Source organism: Capricornis sumatraensis, chromosome 1 (genome assembly GCF_032405125.1).
Source record: "Capricornis sumatraensis isolate serow.1 chromosome 1, serow.2, whole genome shotgun sequence".
Classification (NCBI taxonomy): domain Eukaryota; kingdom Metazoa; phylum Chordata; class Mammalia; order Artiodactyla; family Bovidae; genus Capricornis; species Capricornis sumatraensis.
Window position 1 is genome coordinate 193,757,452 of NC_091069.1, and position 19,349 is coordinate 193,776,800.

The 19,349-nt window shown below is 46.0% G+C and overlaps 1 protein-coding gene across 1 annotated transcript in view; it reads right to left on the bottom strand.

Annotated features, from left to right (window-relative positions):
- Positions 1 to 19,111, bottom strand: part of USP13 (ubiquitin specific peptidase 13) — a 129,685-nt gene extending 110,574 nt beyond the window's left edge. The window contains exon 1 of the mRNA XM_068971203.1: positions 18,944 to 19,111. Coding sequence (XP_068827304.1) covers positions 18,944 to 19,111 — 168 coding nt within the window. The remainder of the gene's footprint in view (positions 1 to 18,943) is intronic.
- Positions 19,112 to 19,349: the final 238 nt, after the last annotated feature.

The window sequence follows — 19,349 nt, forward strand, 5'->3', positions numbered from 1 at the left end:
ATTAATAGAGAAAAGAAATAACCCACATGCTCAAGAAAAGATTTGCTTAGTGATTTATGGTGCATCCATGAAGTGTAACACTCTTCAGCCATTTAAAATTTTCTTGGGGGGACTTCCCTGGTGGTCCACTGGTTGAGAAAACGCCTTCCAATGAAGGGAATGTGGGTTCAAGCCCACATGCCGCAGGGGACCTAAACCCGTGTGCCACAACTAGAGAGCACGAGTGCCGCAACAAGACCCTAACATGGCCAAAAATAAAATAAATGTGTTTTTTAAATGAAATAAAAATAAAACTGACTTGAGATGACTATTTACTAATAGGAAAAGCTGTACATGGTATTTTTGAGTGAAGAAAGCAAACAACAAAAGAGTGTGTATGATCTGCTATGCAATATACAAACACACACACACTCCATGACACAGGATATCATATCAGCATTGGGAGACGAGATGGGATTTTTTTTTTTCTTCACAGTCTTTTGGCATTTTCTAATTTTTCTTCAGGAACATGGATTCACTTTTTAATAATACAAAACAGGAATACTTTTCTTAACTGAATGTATTTAGAATCAAACAATAGAACAGGCAGTCATTCCAATGTTTCCTTTGCTTAAACCAAGTTTTCCTCAGGCTTTCACAACTTCACCTTGAAGGGGCTGGCTATTCTCGCTACGCCAAGCAAAAGCGTGGTTCGAAATAACTAGGAGATTATCTCGGAACAAGTAGCTAAGGAAATGTGGGAACACGCCACAAGTAAGAGAGGTGATCAGGGAGGCAGACAAGAAAGTGATTACAACTGAGAAAAAATGAAGCTAATCAAGGACACTGTAGCCCAGATGGATGGCATCCAAGTTTACAGAAGGGGATGGTCTGTGCAGAGTCTGGAAAAGAAGCTGTGAGAGAGCATGTGGTTGTGATGTCTTCTCCGGGGGTGCAAGAGAAGAGGGTGTGGGAGGATGTGGGACAGGAAGAGTTTATTCAGCAAAGAGAGAGACAAGCAAGCTTGGTGTCCTGACAACATCCGCATCCCAGCAAGGAGAGAGAAAATAACAGAGAGGCTGAAAGACAATTTCTGACAGAGATAAGTGACAGAGGAGCCTGAGACTGGAAACAAGAGAGTTGGGGTCTTGATACAGCGTGGTGGGGGTAACCCGCTGGGGGTGGCGGGGAAGGAGGGCTTCCTGGAAGGGCAAGATCTCAAAATGAGGGATCAGACAAACAAAATGAAGAAAGAGCACACACTCTAGATGAGAAAGCATGTGCAAAGGCCACAACTCCCGGAAAAGCTTGGCTGTATCGTCAAAGGGACAGAAAGAAACTCAGGGTGCTGGAGTCGGGGGAGAGAGAAGACAGGCCTGTAGATGCACTGGGGGGTTCCCAGATGAGAAGCACCATAATCTCATCTACTTTTTTAAAGATCATTCTGGCTACCACAGAGAAAATCATGGAGAGAGGACCCAGAGAATACATGGTTCCCAGGCTACCGTAAAGCCTAGGCTCCCGCTGTCCGATTCAGTGGCCACTAGCCACGTGTGAGTACTTCTATCTAAATTAAAGTAGGTGACCAAAAAAATCAGTTTCTTGGTCACACTGGCCCAATTTCAAGTACTCAGTAGTCACATGGGGCTAGGGGTTACCACACTGGGCAGTGCAGACATGGAACAATTCCATCATCCCAGAAAGTTCTTTTAGACAGCCCTGTCTAAACAAGGTAAGACGATGGCTGAGCCTCGGGGAGGCAGAGGAGGAAGACGGGAAAGGGGCTGAGGGCAGAGATGGGGAAACTGGGGCAGATTCAGGATACAACTTTAGGATACAGCTCAGAAGCGCAGAAGACAGAACTGTAGAAGTGTGTGAGAAAGGGCAGTTAGAGGTCACCCCCTAAACATTTTGACTCATTACTTCATAAGACTTCCCATCTTCTCCCTGCTCAACTCTTTCATCGAGCAACCACCTGTCTATTAATTTAGCCTCTCGGGTCCTTCCATACCTGTATGGTATATATGAATATTCTAATGACCGGAGCACAGATTGTCCAGTACAATCTGGCTCCTAGAGAAAAACAAACAGACAACAGTTTTAAAATACAAAAATGTTGTGCATGCAGATGGGAAGGAAATGTGCAATAAGAAAGTAAAACAAAGTTCCAGATCTAGTGCAGCAAGCATGCAATCCACAGAAAAGGGAAACAGGAAAAGCACCATCAAAAACATATATAGGCTAAACAGCAAGGAAAGGCTCAAAGCGTTCACCAGTAGAACAAAACTCCCAGAATACAACATTTGCAAAATCCAAAACCCCGGTTTCCACAGCAAATCCACAGAAATAAATCTGTCCATATCAGCAGGCATGCTGTATTTCATGGGGTCACAAAGAGTCAGATGCAACTGAATGACTGAACAACAATATCAGCTTAAAAAAAAAATGCATATAATCCCAAGAGACTGTTGGCCTCTCTGCTAGACATTGATAAATCCTGCTTGTGGCCATGAAGTGTTAAGAAGAAATAGAAATGTTATGCAGTCATGATTTCTTCAAGTTTGCTCCAACTTTGATGTTCTCTCTGCAGGGAACTCCTACACCTTAGAGCTGCACAGCCTGTTCTGACACTAGAAGCACAGGTTTTGACATGCTGTAAATTTACTATTCCACAGAGGCATCATTTATTAACTTTTCCCCTAAGCATAAAACCAAATCCTTGCTCTGGGTATTTGGAGCAATGAGGATGCTGTCACCCGAACAGCTAGGAAGGGTTTGGGCAGAACAAGAGGAGCAGTAGTTACTATGATGCTCACAGGTCAAACGGGCAAAATAAAAACTGTGAGAGGATGAAGACGAGGTGAACATCTTCAGCAGCACTGAACTGAAGCTATAATCCATCTAAGTAATTCCCAGCATACATCTTTTTTAAAAAACATGAAACTGCTTTGTCAAAGGTAATAAACCTCTTAAAGTCAGGGGTCTTATTATTTTTAAGAATAGATGGCTTTCTTCAGGATGCGTTTCCCCTAATAAACCACATTACACACAGAGACTAGGCTTCCAGGCTAACTCATAAAAGCCCATCAATAAGAGCTAAATTTGAGTATGAATAACAGCCCTGATGGCTCAGGCAGTAAAGAAGCCGCCCGCAGTAGTGGAGACCCGGGTTCGATCTCTGGGTTGGGAAGATCCCCTGGAGAAGAAAATGGCAACCCACTCCAGTATTCTTACCTGGAGAATTCCATGGACAGCCAGGCTACATCCATGGGGTCACAAAGACACGACTAAGCAACTAACACACACACAGAACAGCCCTGAACAGAGCTCCCCTCAAGGAGGCCAGCAAACACTCATGCCCAAGGCTTTCACTATAGAACAAAGAATTGCTAAGTACAGGATGTCCCTCTGTGGTAACCTCAAGACCCTCCAGATCCCATTTCACTTTCTTCTTGGAGGACTCTCTCCACCACATCTCACTAAAGATAGGGATAGCAATAAGGAACATTCCAGGGGCAGCCATGAGTACAACCTTGTAGTTCAGTTCAGTTAGTCGCTCAGTCGTGTCCGACTCTTTGCAACCCCATGAATCACAGCACGCCAGGCCTCCCTGTCCGTCACCATCTCCCGGAGTTCAATCAAACTCATGTCCATTGAGTCGGTGATGCCATCCAGCCATCTCATCCTCTGTCATCCCCTTCTCCTCCTGCCCCCAATCCCTCCCAGCATCAGGGTCTTTTCCAATGAGTCAACTTTTCACATGAGGTGGCCAAAGTACTAGAGTTTCAGCTTTAGCATCATTCCTTCCAAAGAACACCAGAGCTGATCTCCTTTAGAATGGGAGGTGAAAAATCAAAGCTCAGAGAAAGGTAGCCAAATCAAGGCACTCGATGAAGTTCTGTTGCTATTAAGTAGTAAGAAGTATGGGGGTGGGGGGTGCGGGGGGGGGAAGTGGGATGGGATTGGGACCCAGGCCAGTCTGGCCTCCACATGCTTCCAGGTGCAACTGAGAAGCAGATGTCATTATGGTGGCAGAAGCTAGGTGGGCGGCTGTCGGTAAGCACATGCTGTCAGGGGGCTGGGGAGGTGCTTGGAGAAAAGAGCAGATACTTCTTTTTTTTCAAGGCTGTTTCATTCCAAGAAAGCAGGAAGAGCAAAGGAGAGCCACTCCGCTCAAGTGAGTAAGTAGCCTGGGCTGAGTGCTCGCCTAGGCTATCCTGCAAGGGATGGGAGAAGCTGGAGCAGGCCCTGCCAGTTCAACTCCCCAAACGTGAAAAGGACAGCTAAGTTCTTGGAGTTGGCCCGTCCAGGCTGAGGGCTCCTTGACAACAGCAGTGGAAAGACCCACTGTTGGGGGTGGGGGGAGTCCAAGATGCTAGTAAAGCATCTGCAGGGTTTGGCAGCCTCCATATTAACTTCCTTGGACTGCAAGGAGATCAAACCAGTCAATCCTCAAGGAAATCAGTCCTGAATATTCATTGGAAGGACTGATGCTGAAGCTGAAGCTGTAATACTTTGGCCATCTAATGTAAAGAGCCAACTCATTGGAAAAGACCCTGATGTTGGGAAAGACTTAGGGCAAGAGGAGAAGGGGTGACAGAGGATGAGATGGTTGGATGGCATCATCGACCCAATGGACGCAAGTCTGAGCAAGCTCTAGGAGACCGTGAAGGACAGGCAAGCCTGGCATGTTGCAGTCCATGGGGTCACAAAGAAATCAAACATGACTGAGCGACTAAACAACAACAACTTCAGCTACTAAACTGATCTATTAGTGGTTGCATTCTGCTGGTTGGGGGTCTGGAAAGACAGCTCACACCAACTGAGGCTGTTTCCGAAACCCCAGGCTGGAAATGCTGCCCCAGGCTCCTGTCTGAGCTTTTCTGGAACTCGAGCCAATCAGCAGGAAGCCAAGAGGCCTGTGCTAGTTGCTGCCCCCTCAATAACCCCAGGGGCAAAGACCCCAGGAGCAAAGCAGTGGGACCCTGGGGCTCTTAGAAAGGAAGGGCTACTCACAAATCCTGAGTCCCTAAACTAGGGGCTGCCAGACCCTGCAGTCTGAACACTGACCTCTGAGCGCCATGCCAGTCTGCAGTTTTCCCTGAGGGCACGCAGCACTTGCCCATTGCATCTGACTGCCTCACCTCCCTCATCTGTCCTTGATTCAGTCCATCTTCCAGGGTACCAGCCGTGAAGTCGTCTTTAACTCCTCCCACGCCTTCTCCCACTGCATATTCCGTCACCAAGTTGAACCACAGCCTCCATCGAAATCTCTACCAAGTTAGTCCTACCACCCCAGTATCTCTATCCCCACTGCCAACACCCTCATGGAGGCAACCCCCTCTGAAATTACAAGAAACTCCTGGGACTTACTATTCTGTCTTCTCACAGTCACACGGCCTCATGCTGTTCCCTTGCTCTTAACTGGCCTGCCAGTCTAGTCTAATCTTATCGAGACAATCTCCATCACCCACAGAGATGTCAGCCTTGCCTTCCAGTCTCCCCAGTAATCCTCTCTCCCATTAGCCAGTGAAGGCTCTCACATGCACACCGAGCTTGGTCCCACCTCCACGCCTTGTCTCCCCTGCTCCAAAATGCCCCCTCTTCAGGTCCCACCTGACTGTCCAGACCAATAACTCTTCCAGTCTTTACCTACTCTTCCTGTGCCTGAGATCTCCATTCAGGGCCACACTGTTCATAACTTGAATATCCTAACAGTGCTTCAGGGTCTAACCTCAAGACGCATCAGGGCTGACATCCCATCTCTGTCACATACAAGTCTACTGAACCTCCCTGATTCTCAGCTTCCTCTTCTGTAAAAGGGGACAACAGTAACTGTCATTTATAAGCCAGTTACTATTGTAATTAAATGAGGTGGTGTGTATAGAAGTACCTCATATGGTATTTGACTCATTATAGACACTCCACTATGATAGAAAGATCCAGATCATACCCTCTTTTCCTGTGGTCCTGTTTCTCTCTTAAAACTCACACCTCCACCATAGCACTGAGAGCAGTACCAGGGGCATAGGAGGCTCTAAATAAGTATGAGTCCTTGCTAACTGACACAAAACAAAATCTTATTTTTAATCTTACCGCAGGAAGCACATATTCTTTTGTACCTTAAGCAACATCTCTAGTTTGGAAGCATGTTCAGATTCATCAAATTCTTGTCATTACTGCCTTGTCCTGCTGTTCCAGCTCCAAAAATAGGTGCTCTTGTTCACATCTCGTCTGCACGTGGGGACAAGTGTCGTCCTGGGCTGATCACCTGTAACACTGCACATGAGCAGCAGCACAGAGGCCTGGGTGATGTTCACAGAGACCAGCTCTCGTGTCATCTTCCCAAGATCACCATGTGTGATTGCTTTCACCAAGACCCTGGGGCATCTAGAATCACAATACACAAAACAGCAAATAGCTGCGACACCTTTACCTCACTTTTCCAGCTTATAACTTTCCAGACAATATGATAAAATAAAAATACAGCACTGGTTATTTTTAAGAACATGTTTTATTCTAATATGTATGCTTATGATTTTTTAAAAATATAAAAACAGAAAAGATACAGATTTACTAGCACAGGTTCACACATGGCACAGCTTTCTGCCCTCTACTGTTTTTTGTTTTGGTTGTGTCGCTTGGCTTACAGGATCTTAGTTCACTGACCAGGGATTGAACTCAGGCAGTGAAAACACCAAGTTCTAACCACTGGACCACCAGTCAATTCCCTCAGTTCTCTACTCTTTTCCCTTTAATTCTCTAAGATCTCAGTTACTCTGTATCTTCAACAATCAGTACCTTAACCATGATAGAGATGGACAATAAATCTCCAGCCCAGCTTGGGGGTGGGGGTGTGGAGAACATCCCAGGAAAACACATGAGCTGGGTTTTAGGGATCAGTGGGGTGCAGGGGGTGAGGGGTTGGGAGAAGGCATTCCAAGCTAAGGGAAGAGTACAGGCCAACGTGCAGAGGAATAAAAGCATGGACCATCTGAAGAAAAAGTCCTTAAGGCCAAAGGGAATGCAGGCAGTAGGCAGGTGCTAAGAGACAACACGAGCAAGGAAAGTTAGATCAATGTGATAAACTGACTTGTTTACTATTTTTAGATTAGTGCTGTTGAAAACTCCTAGGCAGGGAAATGATGTGACAAGACCCATGTTTTAGAGAAACAACTGGGAATGCAACGTGACAGATGGAAGGGACGTAAGGAAGTTAGTTAAGAGGTTTCTGCAGGAGTCTAGGCAAGAGGTGATGAGAACCTGAGCCTTGGCAGTGTAGGAGACAAAAGGCCAAACTGTAACCCCATCACTAATGTGAAGTGACATAAAAGAGAAAGGAATACACTATATTCACAGCAACACTATCCAAATAGCCAAAAGGAGGAAGCCACCCAAGTGTCCGTTGACAGTTGAATGGATAAACAAAATGTGGTCTATATACATGAAATTAAAAGATGTTTACTCCTTAGACAGCATATTAAAAAGCAGAGACATTACTTTGTCAACAAAGGTTTATCTAGCCAAGACTATGGTTTTTCCAGTAGTCATGTATATGTGAGAGTTGGACTGTAAAGAAAGCTGAGCGCCAAAGAACTGATGCTTTTGAACCACGGTATTGGAGAAGACTCTGGAGAGTCCCTTGGACTACAAGGAGATCCAACCAGTCCATCCTAAAGGAGATCAGATATGGGTGTTCACTGGAAGGACTGATGTTGAAGCTGAAACACCAATACTTTGGCCACCTGACGCGAAGAGCTGACTCATTGGAAAAGACCCTGATGCTGGGAAAGATTGAGGGCAGGAACAGAAGGGGATGACAGAGGATGAGATGGTTGGATGGCATCACCGACTCAATGGACATGAGTTTGGGTGAACTTTGGGAGTTGATGATGGACAGGGAAGCCTGGCATGCTGCGGTTCATGGGGTTGCAGAATCGAACACAACTGAGCGACTGAACTGAACTGGTCTATATACATACAATGGAATATTATTCAGCTTTAAAAATGAAGGAAATTTTGACACATGCTACAACACGCATGACCCTTGAAAACAAGGTAAGTGAAATAAGCCAGTCACAAAAGGATAAATTCCACTTATGTAAGATACCTAGAACAGTCAAACTCATTGAGACAGGAAATAGGATGGTGTCTGCCAGGGGCTGGGAAGAAGGAGGAATGCGGAATTACTGTTTAACTGAGACAGAGTTTCAGTTCTGTAAGATGAAAAGCATTCCATGTGTGTGAAGGCTGCACAACAATGGGAATCTGCTTTATACCACTGAAGTATACACTTAAAATGGTTAAGACAGTAAATTTTATGTTGTGAGTGTTTTACACAACTGTTTAAAAAGACAGCGAGGGAGAGGGAGCAGAGTAGATGACCAGGTACATCCCCCAGCCTGGGGCACTAAATGAACCGCAGCACTTGAACCGAGCTCCATCCACAGGAAGAAGAAAGCAGGAGAGTGAAATGAGAATTCAGAGTTGCACAGGTAACCAAGTTCAACATGAGCTGAACACAAACTTTGCCAAAAGGTTTCCTGCAGGATCAGCATCATCTCTTACATTCCAAAGCTCTAAATCTGATACAACTTTAAAGGTAATTGCTGCTGCTACTGCTGCTAAGTCGCGTCAGTCATGTCCGACTCTGTGCGACCCCACAGACGGCAGCCCACCAGTCTCCCCCATCCCCGGGATTCTCCAGGCAAGAACACTGGAGTGGGTTGCCATTTTCTTCTCCAATGTGTGAAAGTGAAAAGTGAAAGTGAAGTCACTCAGTTGTGTCCGACTCTTAGCGACCCCATGGACTGCAGCCCTACCAGGCTCCTCCATCCATAGGATTTTCCAGGCAAGAGTACTGGAGTGGGGTGCCATAACTGCTGACAAAACAGGATGGCAAGTGACTTCTTGATTATTAGATGAGAAAAGTAAGATCCTAGGGTACAAAGGGCTGATCACACACATACGTCAATTTCACTCCTTTCTGAAACCCAAATAAAATTACGTTTAAGTGATATTTTAAAACATAACCCACAAAATCTGGAAACTGGACTGCAGGTGGATAAGCGCTAAAGACTAAGATGAGCTGACAAAGCCGAACCCTAGGCTTACAAGAAGGAGGACAAGATCCAATCTGATTTATACCCCAGAATTTCCAAAAGACTCTAGATAACTAGGACTGGACATGGAACAACTAACTGGTTCAAAATTGGGAAAGGCGTATGACAAGCCTATATATTGTCACCCTGTTTATTTAACTTACATGCAGAGTACATCACGCAAAATGCTGGACTGGATGAATCACAAGCTGGAATCAAGACTGCCAGGAGAAATATTAAGAACCTCAGATATGCAGATGATACCACTCTACTGGCAGAAAGTGAAAAGGAACTAAAGAGTCTCTTGATGAGGGTGAAAGAGAAGAGTAAAAAAGCTGGCTTGAAACACAATATTCAAAAAACTAAGATCATGACACCAGGTCCCATCATTTCATGGTAGAAGGTGAAAAAGTAGAAACAGTGACAGATTTTATTTTCTTGGGCTCCAAAATCACAGCAGATGGTGACTGCAGCCATGAAATTAAAAGATACTTGTTCCTCGGAAACCTAGACACATATCAAAAAGCAGAAACATTACTTTGCTAACAAAGGTCCATATAGTTAAAGCTACAGTTTTTCCAGTAGTCATGCATGGATATGAGAGTTGGACCATACAGAAGGCTGAGCACTGAAGATTTATGCTTTTCAAACGGTGGTGCTGGTGAAGACTCTTGAGAGTCCTTTGAACAGCAAGGAGATCAAACCTGTCAATCTTAAAGGAAATCAATCCTGAATATTCATTGGAAGGACTGATGCTAATACCCTAATACTTTGGCCAACTGATTAGAAGAGCCGACTCACTGAAAAAGACCCTAATGCTGGGAAAGATTGAAGGCAGGAGGAGAAGGGGGTGACAGAGGATGAGATAGTTAGATGAAATCACCAACTCAATGGACATGAATTACAGCAAACTCTAGGAGAGAGTGGAGGACAGAGGAGCTTGGTGTGCTACGGTCCATGGGGTCACAAAGAGTTGGACACAACTTAGTGACTGAACAACAACTCCAGCTTACTCTGAAATTGGGGTGAAAGGGAGTTAAAATGAAGAGGAAAAGTTGAAAATCTGTGTAGGTAACACTCAGGACCCAAGATTCCTTCTCCATTCCAAGAAGTCCCTCCCCACACTGTTGTTGCAGTCATTCAGTTGTGTCCTCCCACACTAGCGAACTACTGACTTATTCTCTAAAGCAGGTAAAAACAGAATGCAGGTCTGTGAGACAATGGGTTCAGTTAAAAATAGGGGTGCCACAATACACAGAGACTTAGAAATGTATGTGCTATGTACGTGTATCAGTCCAGAATTGGTCAGAAAATACAAACTATTCTAGGTATTTCAATCAGGAAGGGATTTAACATAGGGAAATAGAGGGACAAAAATCACGGGAAGAATTGTAAGAGCCAAGGTCAGAGAAACCACCACTCAAGTTCAGGAAATCAGAACACACAAACATCACAAGAAACTGCACAAATGACCCCAGCTCCCCCCATGACTGACGTCCCCATTGAGTCCCAGAAGGACACACTCACATCTGCCATGTGCAATAGAATCCTGCCATCAAGGATGGGGAGCAAAACAAGGATAGGGTTGAGAACCAGGAGACAGTATATGAAATAGCTGGTATTCAATATCCAAATGCTGAGACCACCCTCATCCTCTTGTGCTCAGCTCCTTGAGTCTGGCAGACAGATCTTCAGTTTCCAGAGAAGTGATAACAAAAGTCTCCTAACCAGTGGTCAAAGGAAAAAAATCAAGATACAACAACACAAGGTTCCCCAAAGAAATAGCCCAGCCAGAGGACCCTACAATAAAACTTACAGGCAACGGAATGAAGAATTCTCTTCTCTGAAACAACCAACAATTTCCAGGTCCAAATACTAATCGTTGCAGTTTTCAAAGAGTCAAATTCTGTAAGTTTTAATTTGCTTTAAAAAGAATGAACCTGTAGAATATGACATTATGGTTGAGCTAAGATTATCAAGTTAATTGATCACCGCAAATGTGAAAACGTGAATCTACAAAAACCACAGTGCAGGCAGGATAAGTCACTGGGATAACCAGCTGTACTTTTCCTGTCTAAACTCTAGAACTCTGGTTTTCAAAGTATGGCCTAGAGACCCTGCGATGTCCCAAGACCCTTCAAAGGACCTGGGAGGTCAACACTATTTTCATAATGAACTTACTTGTCTTTTCACCCACATTCTCTCACGAGTATTTCTCAGAGTCTATATGTCATCTGATGACGTCATCACTGTAACAGCTAATAGAATGAAAGTTGTTTTAAGGTTTTCTGTCTTAATTTCTAACATAGTAAATATCAATAGATAGAAACTACACAAAAGCTCTTTGAAGTCCTAAAAGCTTGAGAATTCTTACTGTAAAACAACTTTTTAGTTAGTTGCTTTTGGAAGGGAACTTTTTTGTTTGTTTAAATAATTTTATTTACTTTTGGCTATGCAGGGTCTTCATGCAGGCTTTTCTCTAGTTGCAGCAAGCGAGGGCTACTCTCTAGTTGCAGCATGCGGATTTCTCCCTCCAGTGGCTTCTCTTGTTGCGGAGCACAGGCTCTCGAGCGCTGGCTGAATAGTTGGGGCACACGGGCTTAGCTGTTCCGCAGCATGTGGGATGTTCCTTGACCAGAGACCAATCCTGTGTATCCTACATCAGAGGGCAGATTCTTTACCACTGAGTCACCAGGAACGCCCAGAAGGGAACTTTCGATACATGAAACTAATTATATTTAAAATTTACACCTTCAAAGAGGAAAAAAAATGTGTAAATTTCTAAATTTTGCTTTACTATCTTATATCTGTTTATCCATTAGAAGGAAGGTCTTTCCACATAGATCCTAAATTATTTTTCCCCCTGGGAAACAAGTAAGCCCCATAATGGCAAGCCATATTGCCCAGAAGGCAGCATACACAGCACAACAGTAAAAAGCACCGTTTCTACAGGGATTCAGACAGATACTTGTATATCACTGATCACAGCAGCTTTATTCATGATCCTCAAAAGAATAGAAACCACCCAGATGTCCATCCACAGATGAATGGACACACAAAATGTGGTCTGTAAGAAACACAGAATATCATTCTAAGGAAGAAAATTCTGACACATATTGCAACATGGATGAACCTTGAAAACATACAAAGTGAAATAAACCAGACACAAAAGGACAAATACTCTGTGATCCCAGTTACGTGTGGTATCAAGAATGTGCAAATTTACAGAGACAGAAAATAGAACAGTGGTTACCAGAGGCTGGAGGTAGCGGGGGATGGAAAGTTATTGCTTCATGGGTACGGAGTCTCAGTTTGGGATGGTAAAGAAGTGCTAGAGATGGATGGTGATAATGGTTGCACGGCGATGTGAATGCACTTACGGCACTGAATTGTACAATTAACATGGTTAAAGTGGTATAAATAAGGAACAAAAGGAGATTCTAGAGCCAGGTAACCTGGACTCAAAACTCAGGTCTACCACTTAATATTTTGTGTGACTTTTGTACTTCAGTTTCCTCATCTGCAAAATGATAACACACAGCATAAGGTTGTTTTGAGGATTGCGTGAGTTAACATATGAATAAGCACAAGCCCAGAATGCTCCCAGGCACCTAGTAAACGCCCTGTCACTGACTCTCAAACTTCAGCATGCCTCAGAATCACCTGGAAAGCCTATTCAAATCAGGCTTGCTAGACCCCCAATCCCCTGAGTGTCTGTTTCAGTGGGCTGGGAAGGGACCCAAGAATTGGCATGTCCACGGGTTCCCAGGACTTGCTGGTGCTGCCCATCCAGGAAGCACACGTTGAGAACCACTGCTCTGTACAGATATCAGCTGTCATTATTATTATTGGCAATGTCTGAGGTAGTACCAGGCAAATCCACAAAGACTGGGAGAAGGAAGGAAAGACAGAAGTATAGTTCCTCCTCTACTTACAGAGTACTTCCCTTCCGGCCACCAAATGTGTGTGGGGGGCATGGGGAGAGGGTGTTTCTCCCACAGGAAGCAATTCTCCATCTCTCCATAGGCACCAAGTGCCCCACAATTTAACTCAATTAAGGAGCCTGGCGGGCTGCCGTCCATGGGGTTGCAGAGAGTCAGACACGACTGAGTGACTAACACACACTGAGTGACTAACACACACTGACACTACTACCTGGTGTTACCATCACAGTCCGCACATTAAAGACTCAGCCCCACAAGACTGCTTCCCCCTGCCCCTTAAACACCAGTGGGAAGGCTGAGTTATCACCTGTGCTTCTGAAGAATGGACTATAAATAGTATCCCAGGAAGCCCTGCTGCTGTTGCTGCTAAGTCGCTTCAGTTGTGTCCAACTCTGTGTGACCCCAGATGGCAGCCCACCAGGCTTCCCCTTCCCTGGGATTCTCCAGGCAAGAACACCGGAGTGGGTTGCCATTTCCTTCTCCAGTGCATGAAAGTGAAAAGTGAAAGTGAAGTCGCTCAGTCGTGCCCGACTCTAGCGACCCCATGGACTGCAGCCCACCAGGCTCCTCCGTCCTTCTCAGGTTCAATTAATTTGCTAGAGCATCCCACAGAACTCAGGAAAACAATTTACTTACAGGACTATCAGTTTATTACAAAGGATGTTAAAGGATATCAATGAGCAACCAGAAGAAGTGGTGGGCAGGGCAGGGCAGGGGGAAAGGAGTGGGTTGCTATGCCCTTCTCCAGGGTATCTTCCTGACCCAGGAATTGAACCCAGAACCCAATTCTAAAAGGAGTGTGGGGTTCTGTGACCCTCAGCACCCTCCAGCCCCAGAGTTCAGGGATTTTTGTTGCTGCTGTCTTCATCAGACTCAGGTTCAATCCCTGGGTGGGGAAGTTCCCTGGAGAAGGAAACAGCAACCCACTCCAGTATTCCTGCCTCGAAAATCCCACAGACAGAGGAGCCTGGCAGGCTACAGTCCACAGGGTCACAAAGAGTTGGACATATCTGAGTGACTGAACAACAACCCAGGAGATAAGGAGGGGCTGAAAGTTCCAACCCTTGACCGACCCGCCACAGGAGCCAATGGATAAACACTCTCTTCTTCTGGGTCGGGTCCCGGGGTGGGAAGGCAATGCTGAAGGGCACTGATAGTTCGCCAGAGTCCTGGTGGGGAGCAATGACCCAGTAACTCACCGTCGTTTGGCATTCCTTCCTTCCCTTGTCCCTATTTCTTTGGACTTCTTCTTCTTCTGTTCCCTGGGATACCTTTCCAAAATAAAAGGCCTGGGCCAAAGCCCTTGTCTCAGTCTTCAGCTGACCCCAGCTGAGACAGGACATAAGCCCAGGTCCCCCCACTCACACAGGTGGGGCGGGAGCATAATTAGCAGCCAGCCCTGTGGCCCTGCTCCTCTCCTACCAAGTGCTCGGTACAAGGCTCTGCACCTGGTAGATGCTTTAAACGGAGAAGGAAATGGCATCCCACTCCTTTCTTGCCTGGAAAATCCCATGGATGGAGAAGCCTGGTAGGCTACAGTCCACGGGGTCGCTAAGAGTCGGACACAACTGAGCGACTTCTCACTTTCATGTATTGGAAGAGGAAATGGCAACCCACTCCAGTGTTCTTGCCTGAAGAATCCCAGGGACAGGGGAGCCTGGTGGGCTGCCGGCTATGGGGTCACACAGAGTCGGACACGACTGAAGCGACTTAGCAGCAGCAGCAGATGCTTTAAAACTACCAGTTAAGTGGGTAAAAAGAAATAAAATAATGGCAAACTACATAAGATAGACTCTAACTGCCATGTTGTACAACACAGACCCTAAGTAATGTAGGCTTCAGAGGAAAGGACGAAGTCTAAAGCAGAAAGAAAGGGCTGAAAAAGAACTTTGAAAGATTACCAAGAGAGGAAGGCGGTCCTGGAAAAGGAAGAAAAGTCTCCTCAGGTTGAAGACCCAGAGTCTGAACTCCTCAGAGCTGGCAACATAGAAAGGGGGGGGGGAGGTGGGACAAGGTATATTCAGATGAAGGTGGGGCTCAATAACTAAAGAGGAGAGAGCAGATTTTACATGGCAGTTCATGAAGGTTGTGAGCAGAAATGTGAACCAATTTCCCCCACTTAACTATGTCAAACTTTCTACATAACCCTTGACAACCAAACACTTGGGCTTACAACTTCTTATCTCTTTCTTTTCTTCCTATGAAACTGAAATGTTAGTAGCTTTTAGTCACGTTTGATTCTTTGCAACCCTATGGACTGTATGTAGCCCACCAGGCTCCTCTGTCCATGGAATTCCCCAGGCAAGAATATTGAAGTGGGTTGCCATTCCCGTCGCCAAGGGATCTTCCTGATCCAGGGATTAAACCCAGATCCCCTGCATTGCAGGCAGATTCTTTACCATGTGAACCACCAAGGAAGCCCCGTTTCTTCCTATAGCAATTACTAATTGGCCAGGCACACATATTTATTTAATCCACAAGCCCCATGAGGTAGGATCTATTATCGTCTTCATTTTGCAGACTGGAGAAACTGGGACACACAGAAGTTACAAAGCTGGGTAACAGCTAGAATTTAAACCCTGCCAGTCCAGCTCTTTCTTTCACATCTGTCCCCCACAACAAAGTCCCACTTTCTACAGGAGAATCCTACAAGATTCCTTTCCCAGTGTTTCCCATGTGGTGTATCCTTGCCATTTTCATAACCCATAACCACAGATAATTTTGTATGTTTCCTAGACATTCACTGAGTTCCTGGTACATATACCAGATGCTGGGCCAGCAGCTGGGAACACAAAGCTGAAGCTGAAACTCCCCCTTTTCCAGGAAGGTCCCATTACAGATCCTGCAAGATGAACCAAGTCCTAGAGAGGTGAACGTTACTGGTCATGGTGAGACAGTGGACCAAACTGGTAGGTGAAAAGACAAATTCTCACTCATGCCAAAATAACTGTTACTGGGCATCTGCTCTGTGCAAATCCCTAGCAGGTGGGAAGAAAGGAAGCATGCAGACACTGAAATGAGTTGTCACGCTGTCCCACTTCACACCCACGAAGGAGAAGAACAGTAAAAGTGGTCACGCCACACCTTAGACATGGGAGACGCAAAATAAACATTTATCAATTCAGTCTTCCTCTAACACCCCTTTAAATCATATTACTCACAGGACCTTTCCATAACTGACCACAGGAAATTCAAGATCCTGTTCTTGGCATTCAAGGCCCCCATCTTCTATTCTACTTGGTTCTGACCTCACTGCTTATCAAATCAGTCTTTTTCTTCCAAATACATTACTAGCAAATAAAAAGAAAATATTCACACTTTGTGTTTACACATATAATTTACATGGCCTAGAATGTTGTTCTATTTATTTCTAACCATCCTTATTTATGACCATTTTCAAAAGTATCCAGTGCAAGGATGGCTATTGTTTCCACTCAGATGATTTTGGTCCTTTCTCTACCACAGTCCTACTGCACTGATGGATTAAAGTCTCTGCTATTTGGCACCAATGAATTTTGCTCTGTATGGTTCTTATAGCCATGAATGTAACAGCTGGCACATAGTAGATGCTCTAGAACCCTTATGAGATTCATGATGAAGTGTTAAATAAGTACCATAGGGAAAGATCTCGAATTATCATGCACTGTACTTTAATATAACTTGTTATAAAATCTTCTTGCTCTTCCTCCCTTGAAACATAAAGAAATATACTGATTCATCAGCCTCGTAAATAAGCCCAGTCTTCCCCAAGGAACTACTGTGACATGCATGAAATCAGTTTACACTGGACAAGATACTTCTAGAATAGTGTTTGGCACACACTAAGCTGAGCACCGAAGAATTGATGCTTTTGAACTGTGGTGTTGGAGAAGACTCTTGAGAGTCCCTTGGACTGCAAGGAGATCCAACCAGTCCATTCTGAAGGAGATCAGCCCTGGGATTTCTTTGGAGGGAATGATGCTGAAGCTGAAACTCCAGTACTTTGGCCACCTCATGCGAAGAGTTGACTCATTGGAAAAGACTCTGATGCTGGGAGGGATTGGGGGCAGAAGGAGAAGGGGATGACAGAGGATGAGATGGCTAGCTGGCATCAGTGACTCGATGGACGTGAGTCTGAGTGAACTCCGGGTGTTGGTGATGGACAGGGAGGCCTGACGTGCTGCGATTCATGGGGTTGCAGAGAGTTGGACACGACTGAGCAACTGAACTGAACTGAACCTTCCAATAACTATTTGTGAAAGTGAGTAAAATAATCAGCTTTTTTTCTTCACTCCTACCATACACTATAAAACACGGCAAAGACTTTCAATAACAAAGTTTGCAAGAAGAATCTGAAGAGTAACCCAGGTTAAACAAAGAGAAAGCAGTTTTACCCACTTTACATGATGTATTATCCTAAAATACTCGGGCTACTTTCCCCACGGCATTCACAATCTTCGATTGCTTAAGTTAATTAGGATCATTCCTCTCCACCTTTAGAAGCTATTAGTGGAAACCTGCTCAACACTAGACACAAAATCTGGACACGACGTTTTCAGATACTTTGTGGATACAGTGACACTGCAGACAGACACATTAAGTTGTGATTACAAGCCGCTAAGTAATAGATATAGCCATTTCACTTCACACTGCACACCTTTTTAAAAGAAAAGAAAGTAATGAGCAAATAAATGAGACTTCTATCTCCCAAACGATCTGTTATTAGCATAAAAGAAAAATAGCACAGAAAGGATAAATCCTGCAACTCCACTGTGTACAAAACAAAAAAGCTTTGGAACTCAGCTGAAAGCAACTCAAGACAATAAGGATACTTTGGAACATGTGCCATTTATCTGGCTTTTTTTTTCCCCTCCAACAAAACATAATATGAATAAATGTGTTAGACTATTGTTGTGAAACCTGCCTCGGTGCCTCCAATCCAGAAACCTCCCTTTTGCATTGAGATCTGCCGAGTGACACATGAGCTCTAAAGTGGGTGGATAAAAATAACCTGGTCCTCAAAAAGACATGATAAACGCCAGACAGCTGAGTCACTTTGAAGCCCATTTTGACTCCCGAAAAGGACAATTCACCCTCCTTTTTCCTTCTCACACATACACATACAACCTGGTGAAAAACACACCAACAGCGCCGGGTGAAAGGCGGTGGTGCGTATCGACTTTCCCCGCCAGTCTCTGAGGTCACGACTAGCGATTGAACTTTTAATCATTTATACTGGTGCATTTCAGTCAAAGCGACTCGTTTAGGAGGGAAAGAGAAAGGATTCAGGAAACCGTTAACAATCCAACAGACCCTCTATTTCTGCTGCCCCAGTGGAAGCACCCGACGGTTTCTTCCGATGTTCTGACGGAAAGAAAAGGAGTGGGGAACAATTTAAAGTGGAGAGAGGAAAGCTCAGAGAGGAAAGCAGAACTGTCCAGGAGTGGGAATCCCTGGGCAAAGCAAACGGTCCCAGAAAGAGAAGGGCTGCGTACATCCGGAGTGAATCAACCTCGTCCGCCGTGCTCCCCCCGAGGAGGACGCAAACCATCTGCAACGCACAGTTAAGATTAGGGAATGCTTCGACTCGATCTATCTTTCAAATGGTGGCGGGGCTTTGGAACCGCTGCTAGGAATTGGGGTCCTGGCAGCCTAAGAAGGGTGGCGGAGCAAATGATCCCGGCCGCCCCGGGCTTCAGCTGCAGCAGCCCTGGGGAATCCAGCGCCGCCGGGCACCCAGTAGGCACTCCTTAAGTGTTTGCCGAACTGCCGTGCCCCTGAGGCAACTCTGAGGCCCGGAGGAGCCGGTCCCCGGCTGCCGCCGCGCATCTTCCTCCCCCGCGCTTCACGTGCGGCCGAGTTCGGCGACTCGCGACAGCCGCAGGCCGCGGGCACCGCAGCCTCCCCCGAGACGCCGTCCTGCCGCCGAGTCTCACTTACCGGGGAGTCGTAGGAGAAGGCGCACTCGTTCTTGTAGACCCTGTCCCCGGACCGGGGCACGCGGATCGTGGGCATGTGGGGCACTAGCAGCTCGCCGATGTCTCCTGCAGCCATCTTCCTGCTGCCGCTGCCGCCCGGCATGCCGAACAGGGCGCCCCGGCGCTGCATGGCCGCGGCGCGCACTCGAGCCGAGCCGAGCTGGGCGCTGGGTCTGCCCACCTCCCCGGCGGCGGCGGCGGCGGCGGGCTGCGCGGGCTACTGGAGCCGAGCCGGGACGGGCGGGGAGAGCCGGCCGCGGGGCGGGAGCGGGCACCCCGGGCCTGGGCTGGCGGGCGGGCTGGCTGGTGAAGGGGACGCTGCTATTTTTAATCCAATGGCGAATCGCCGGCCCAGCTGCAGCGTCAGG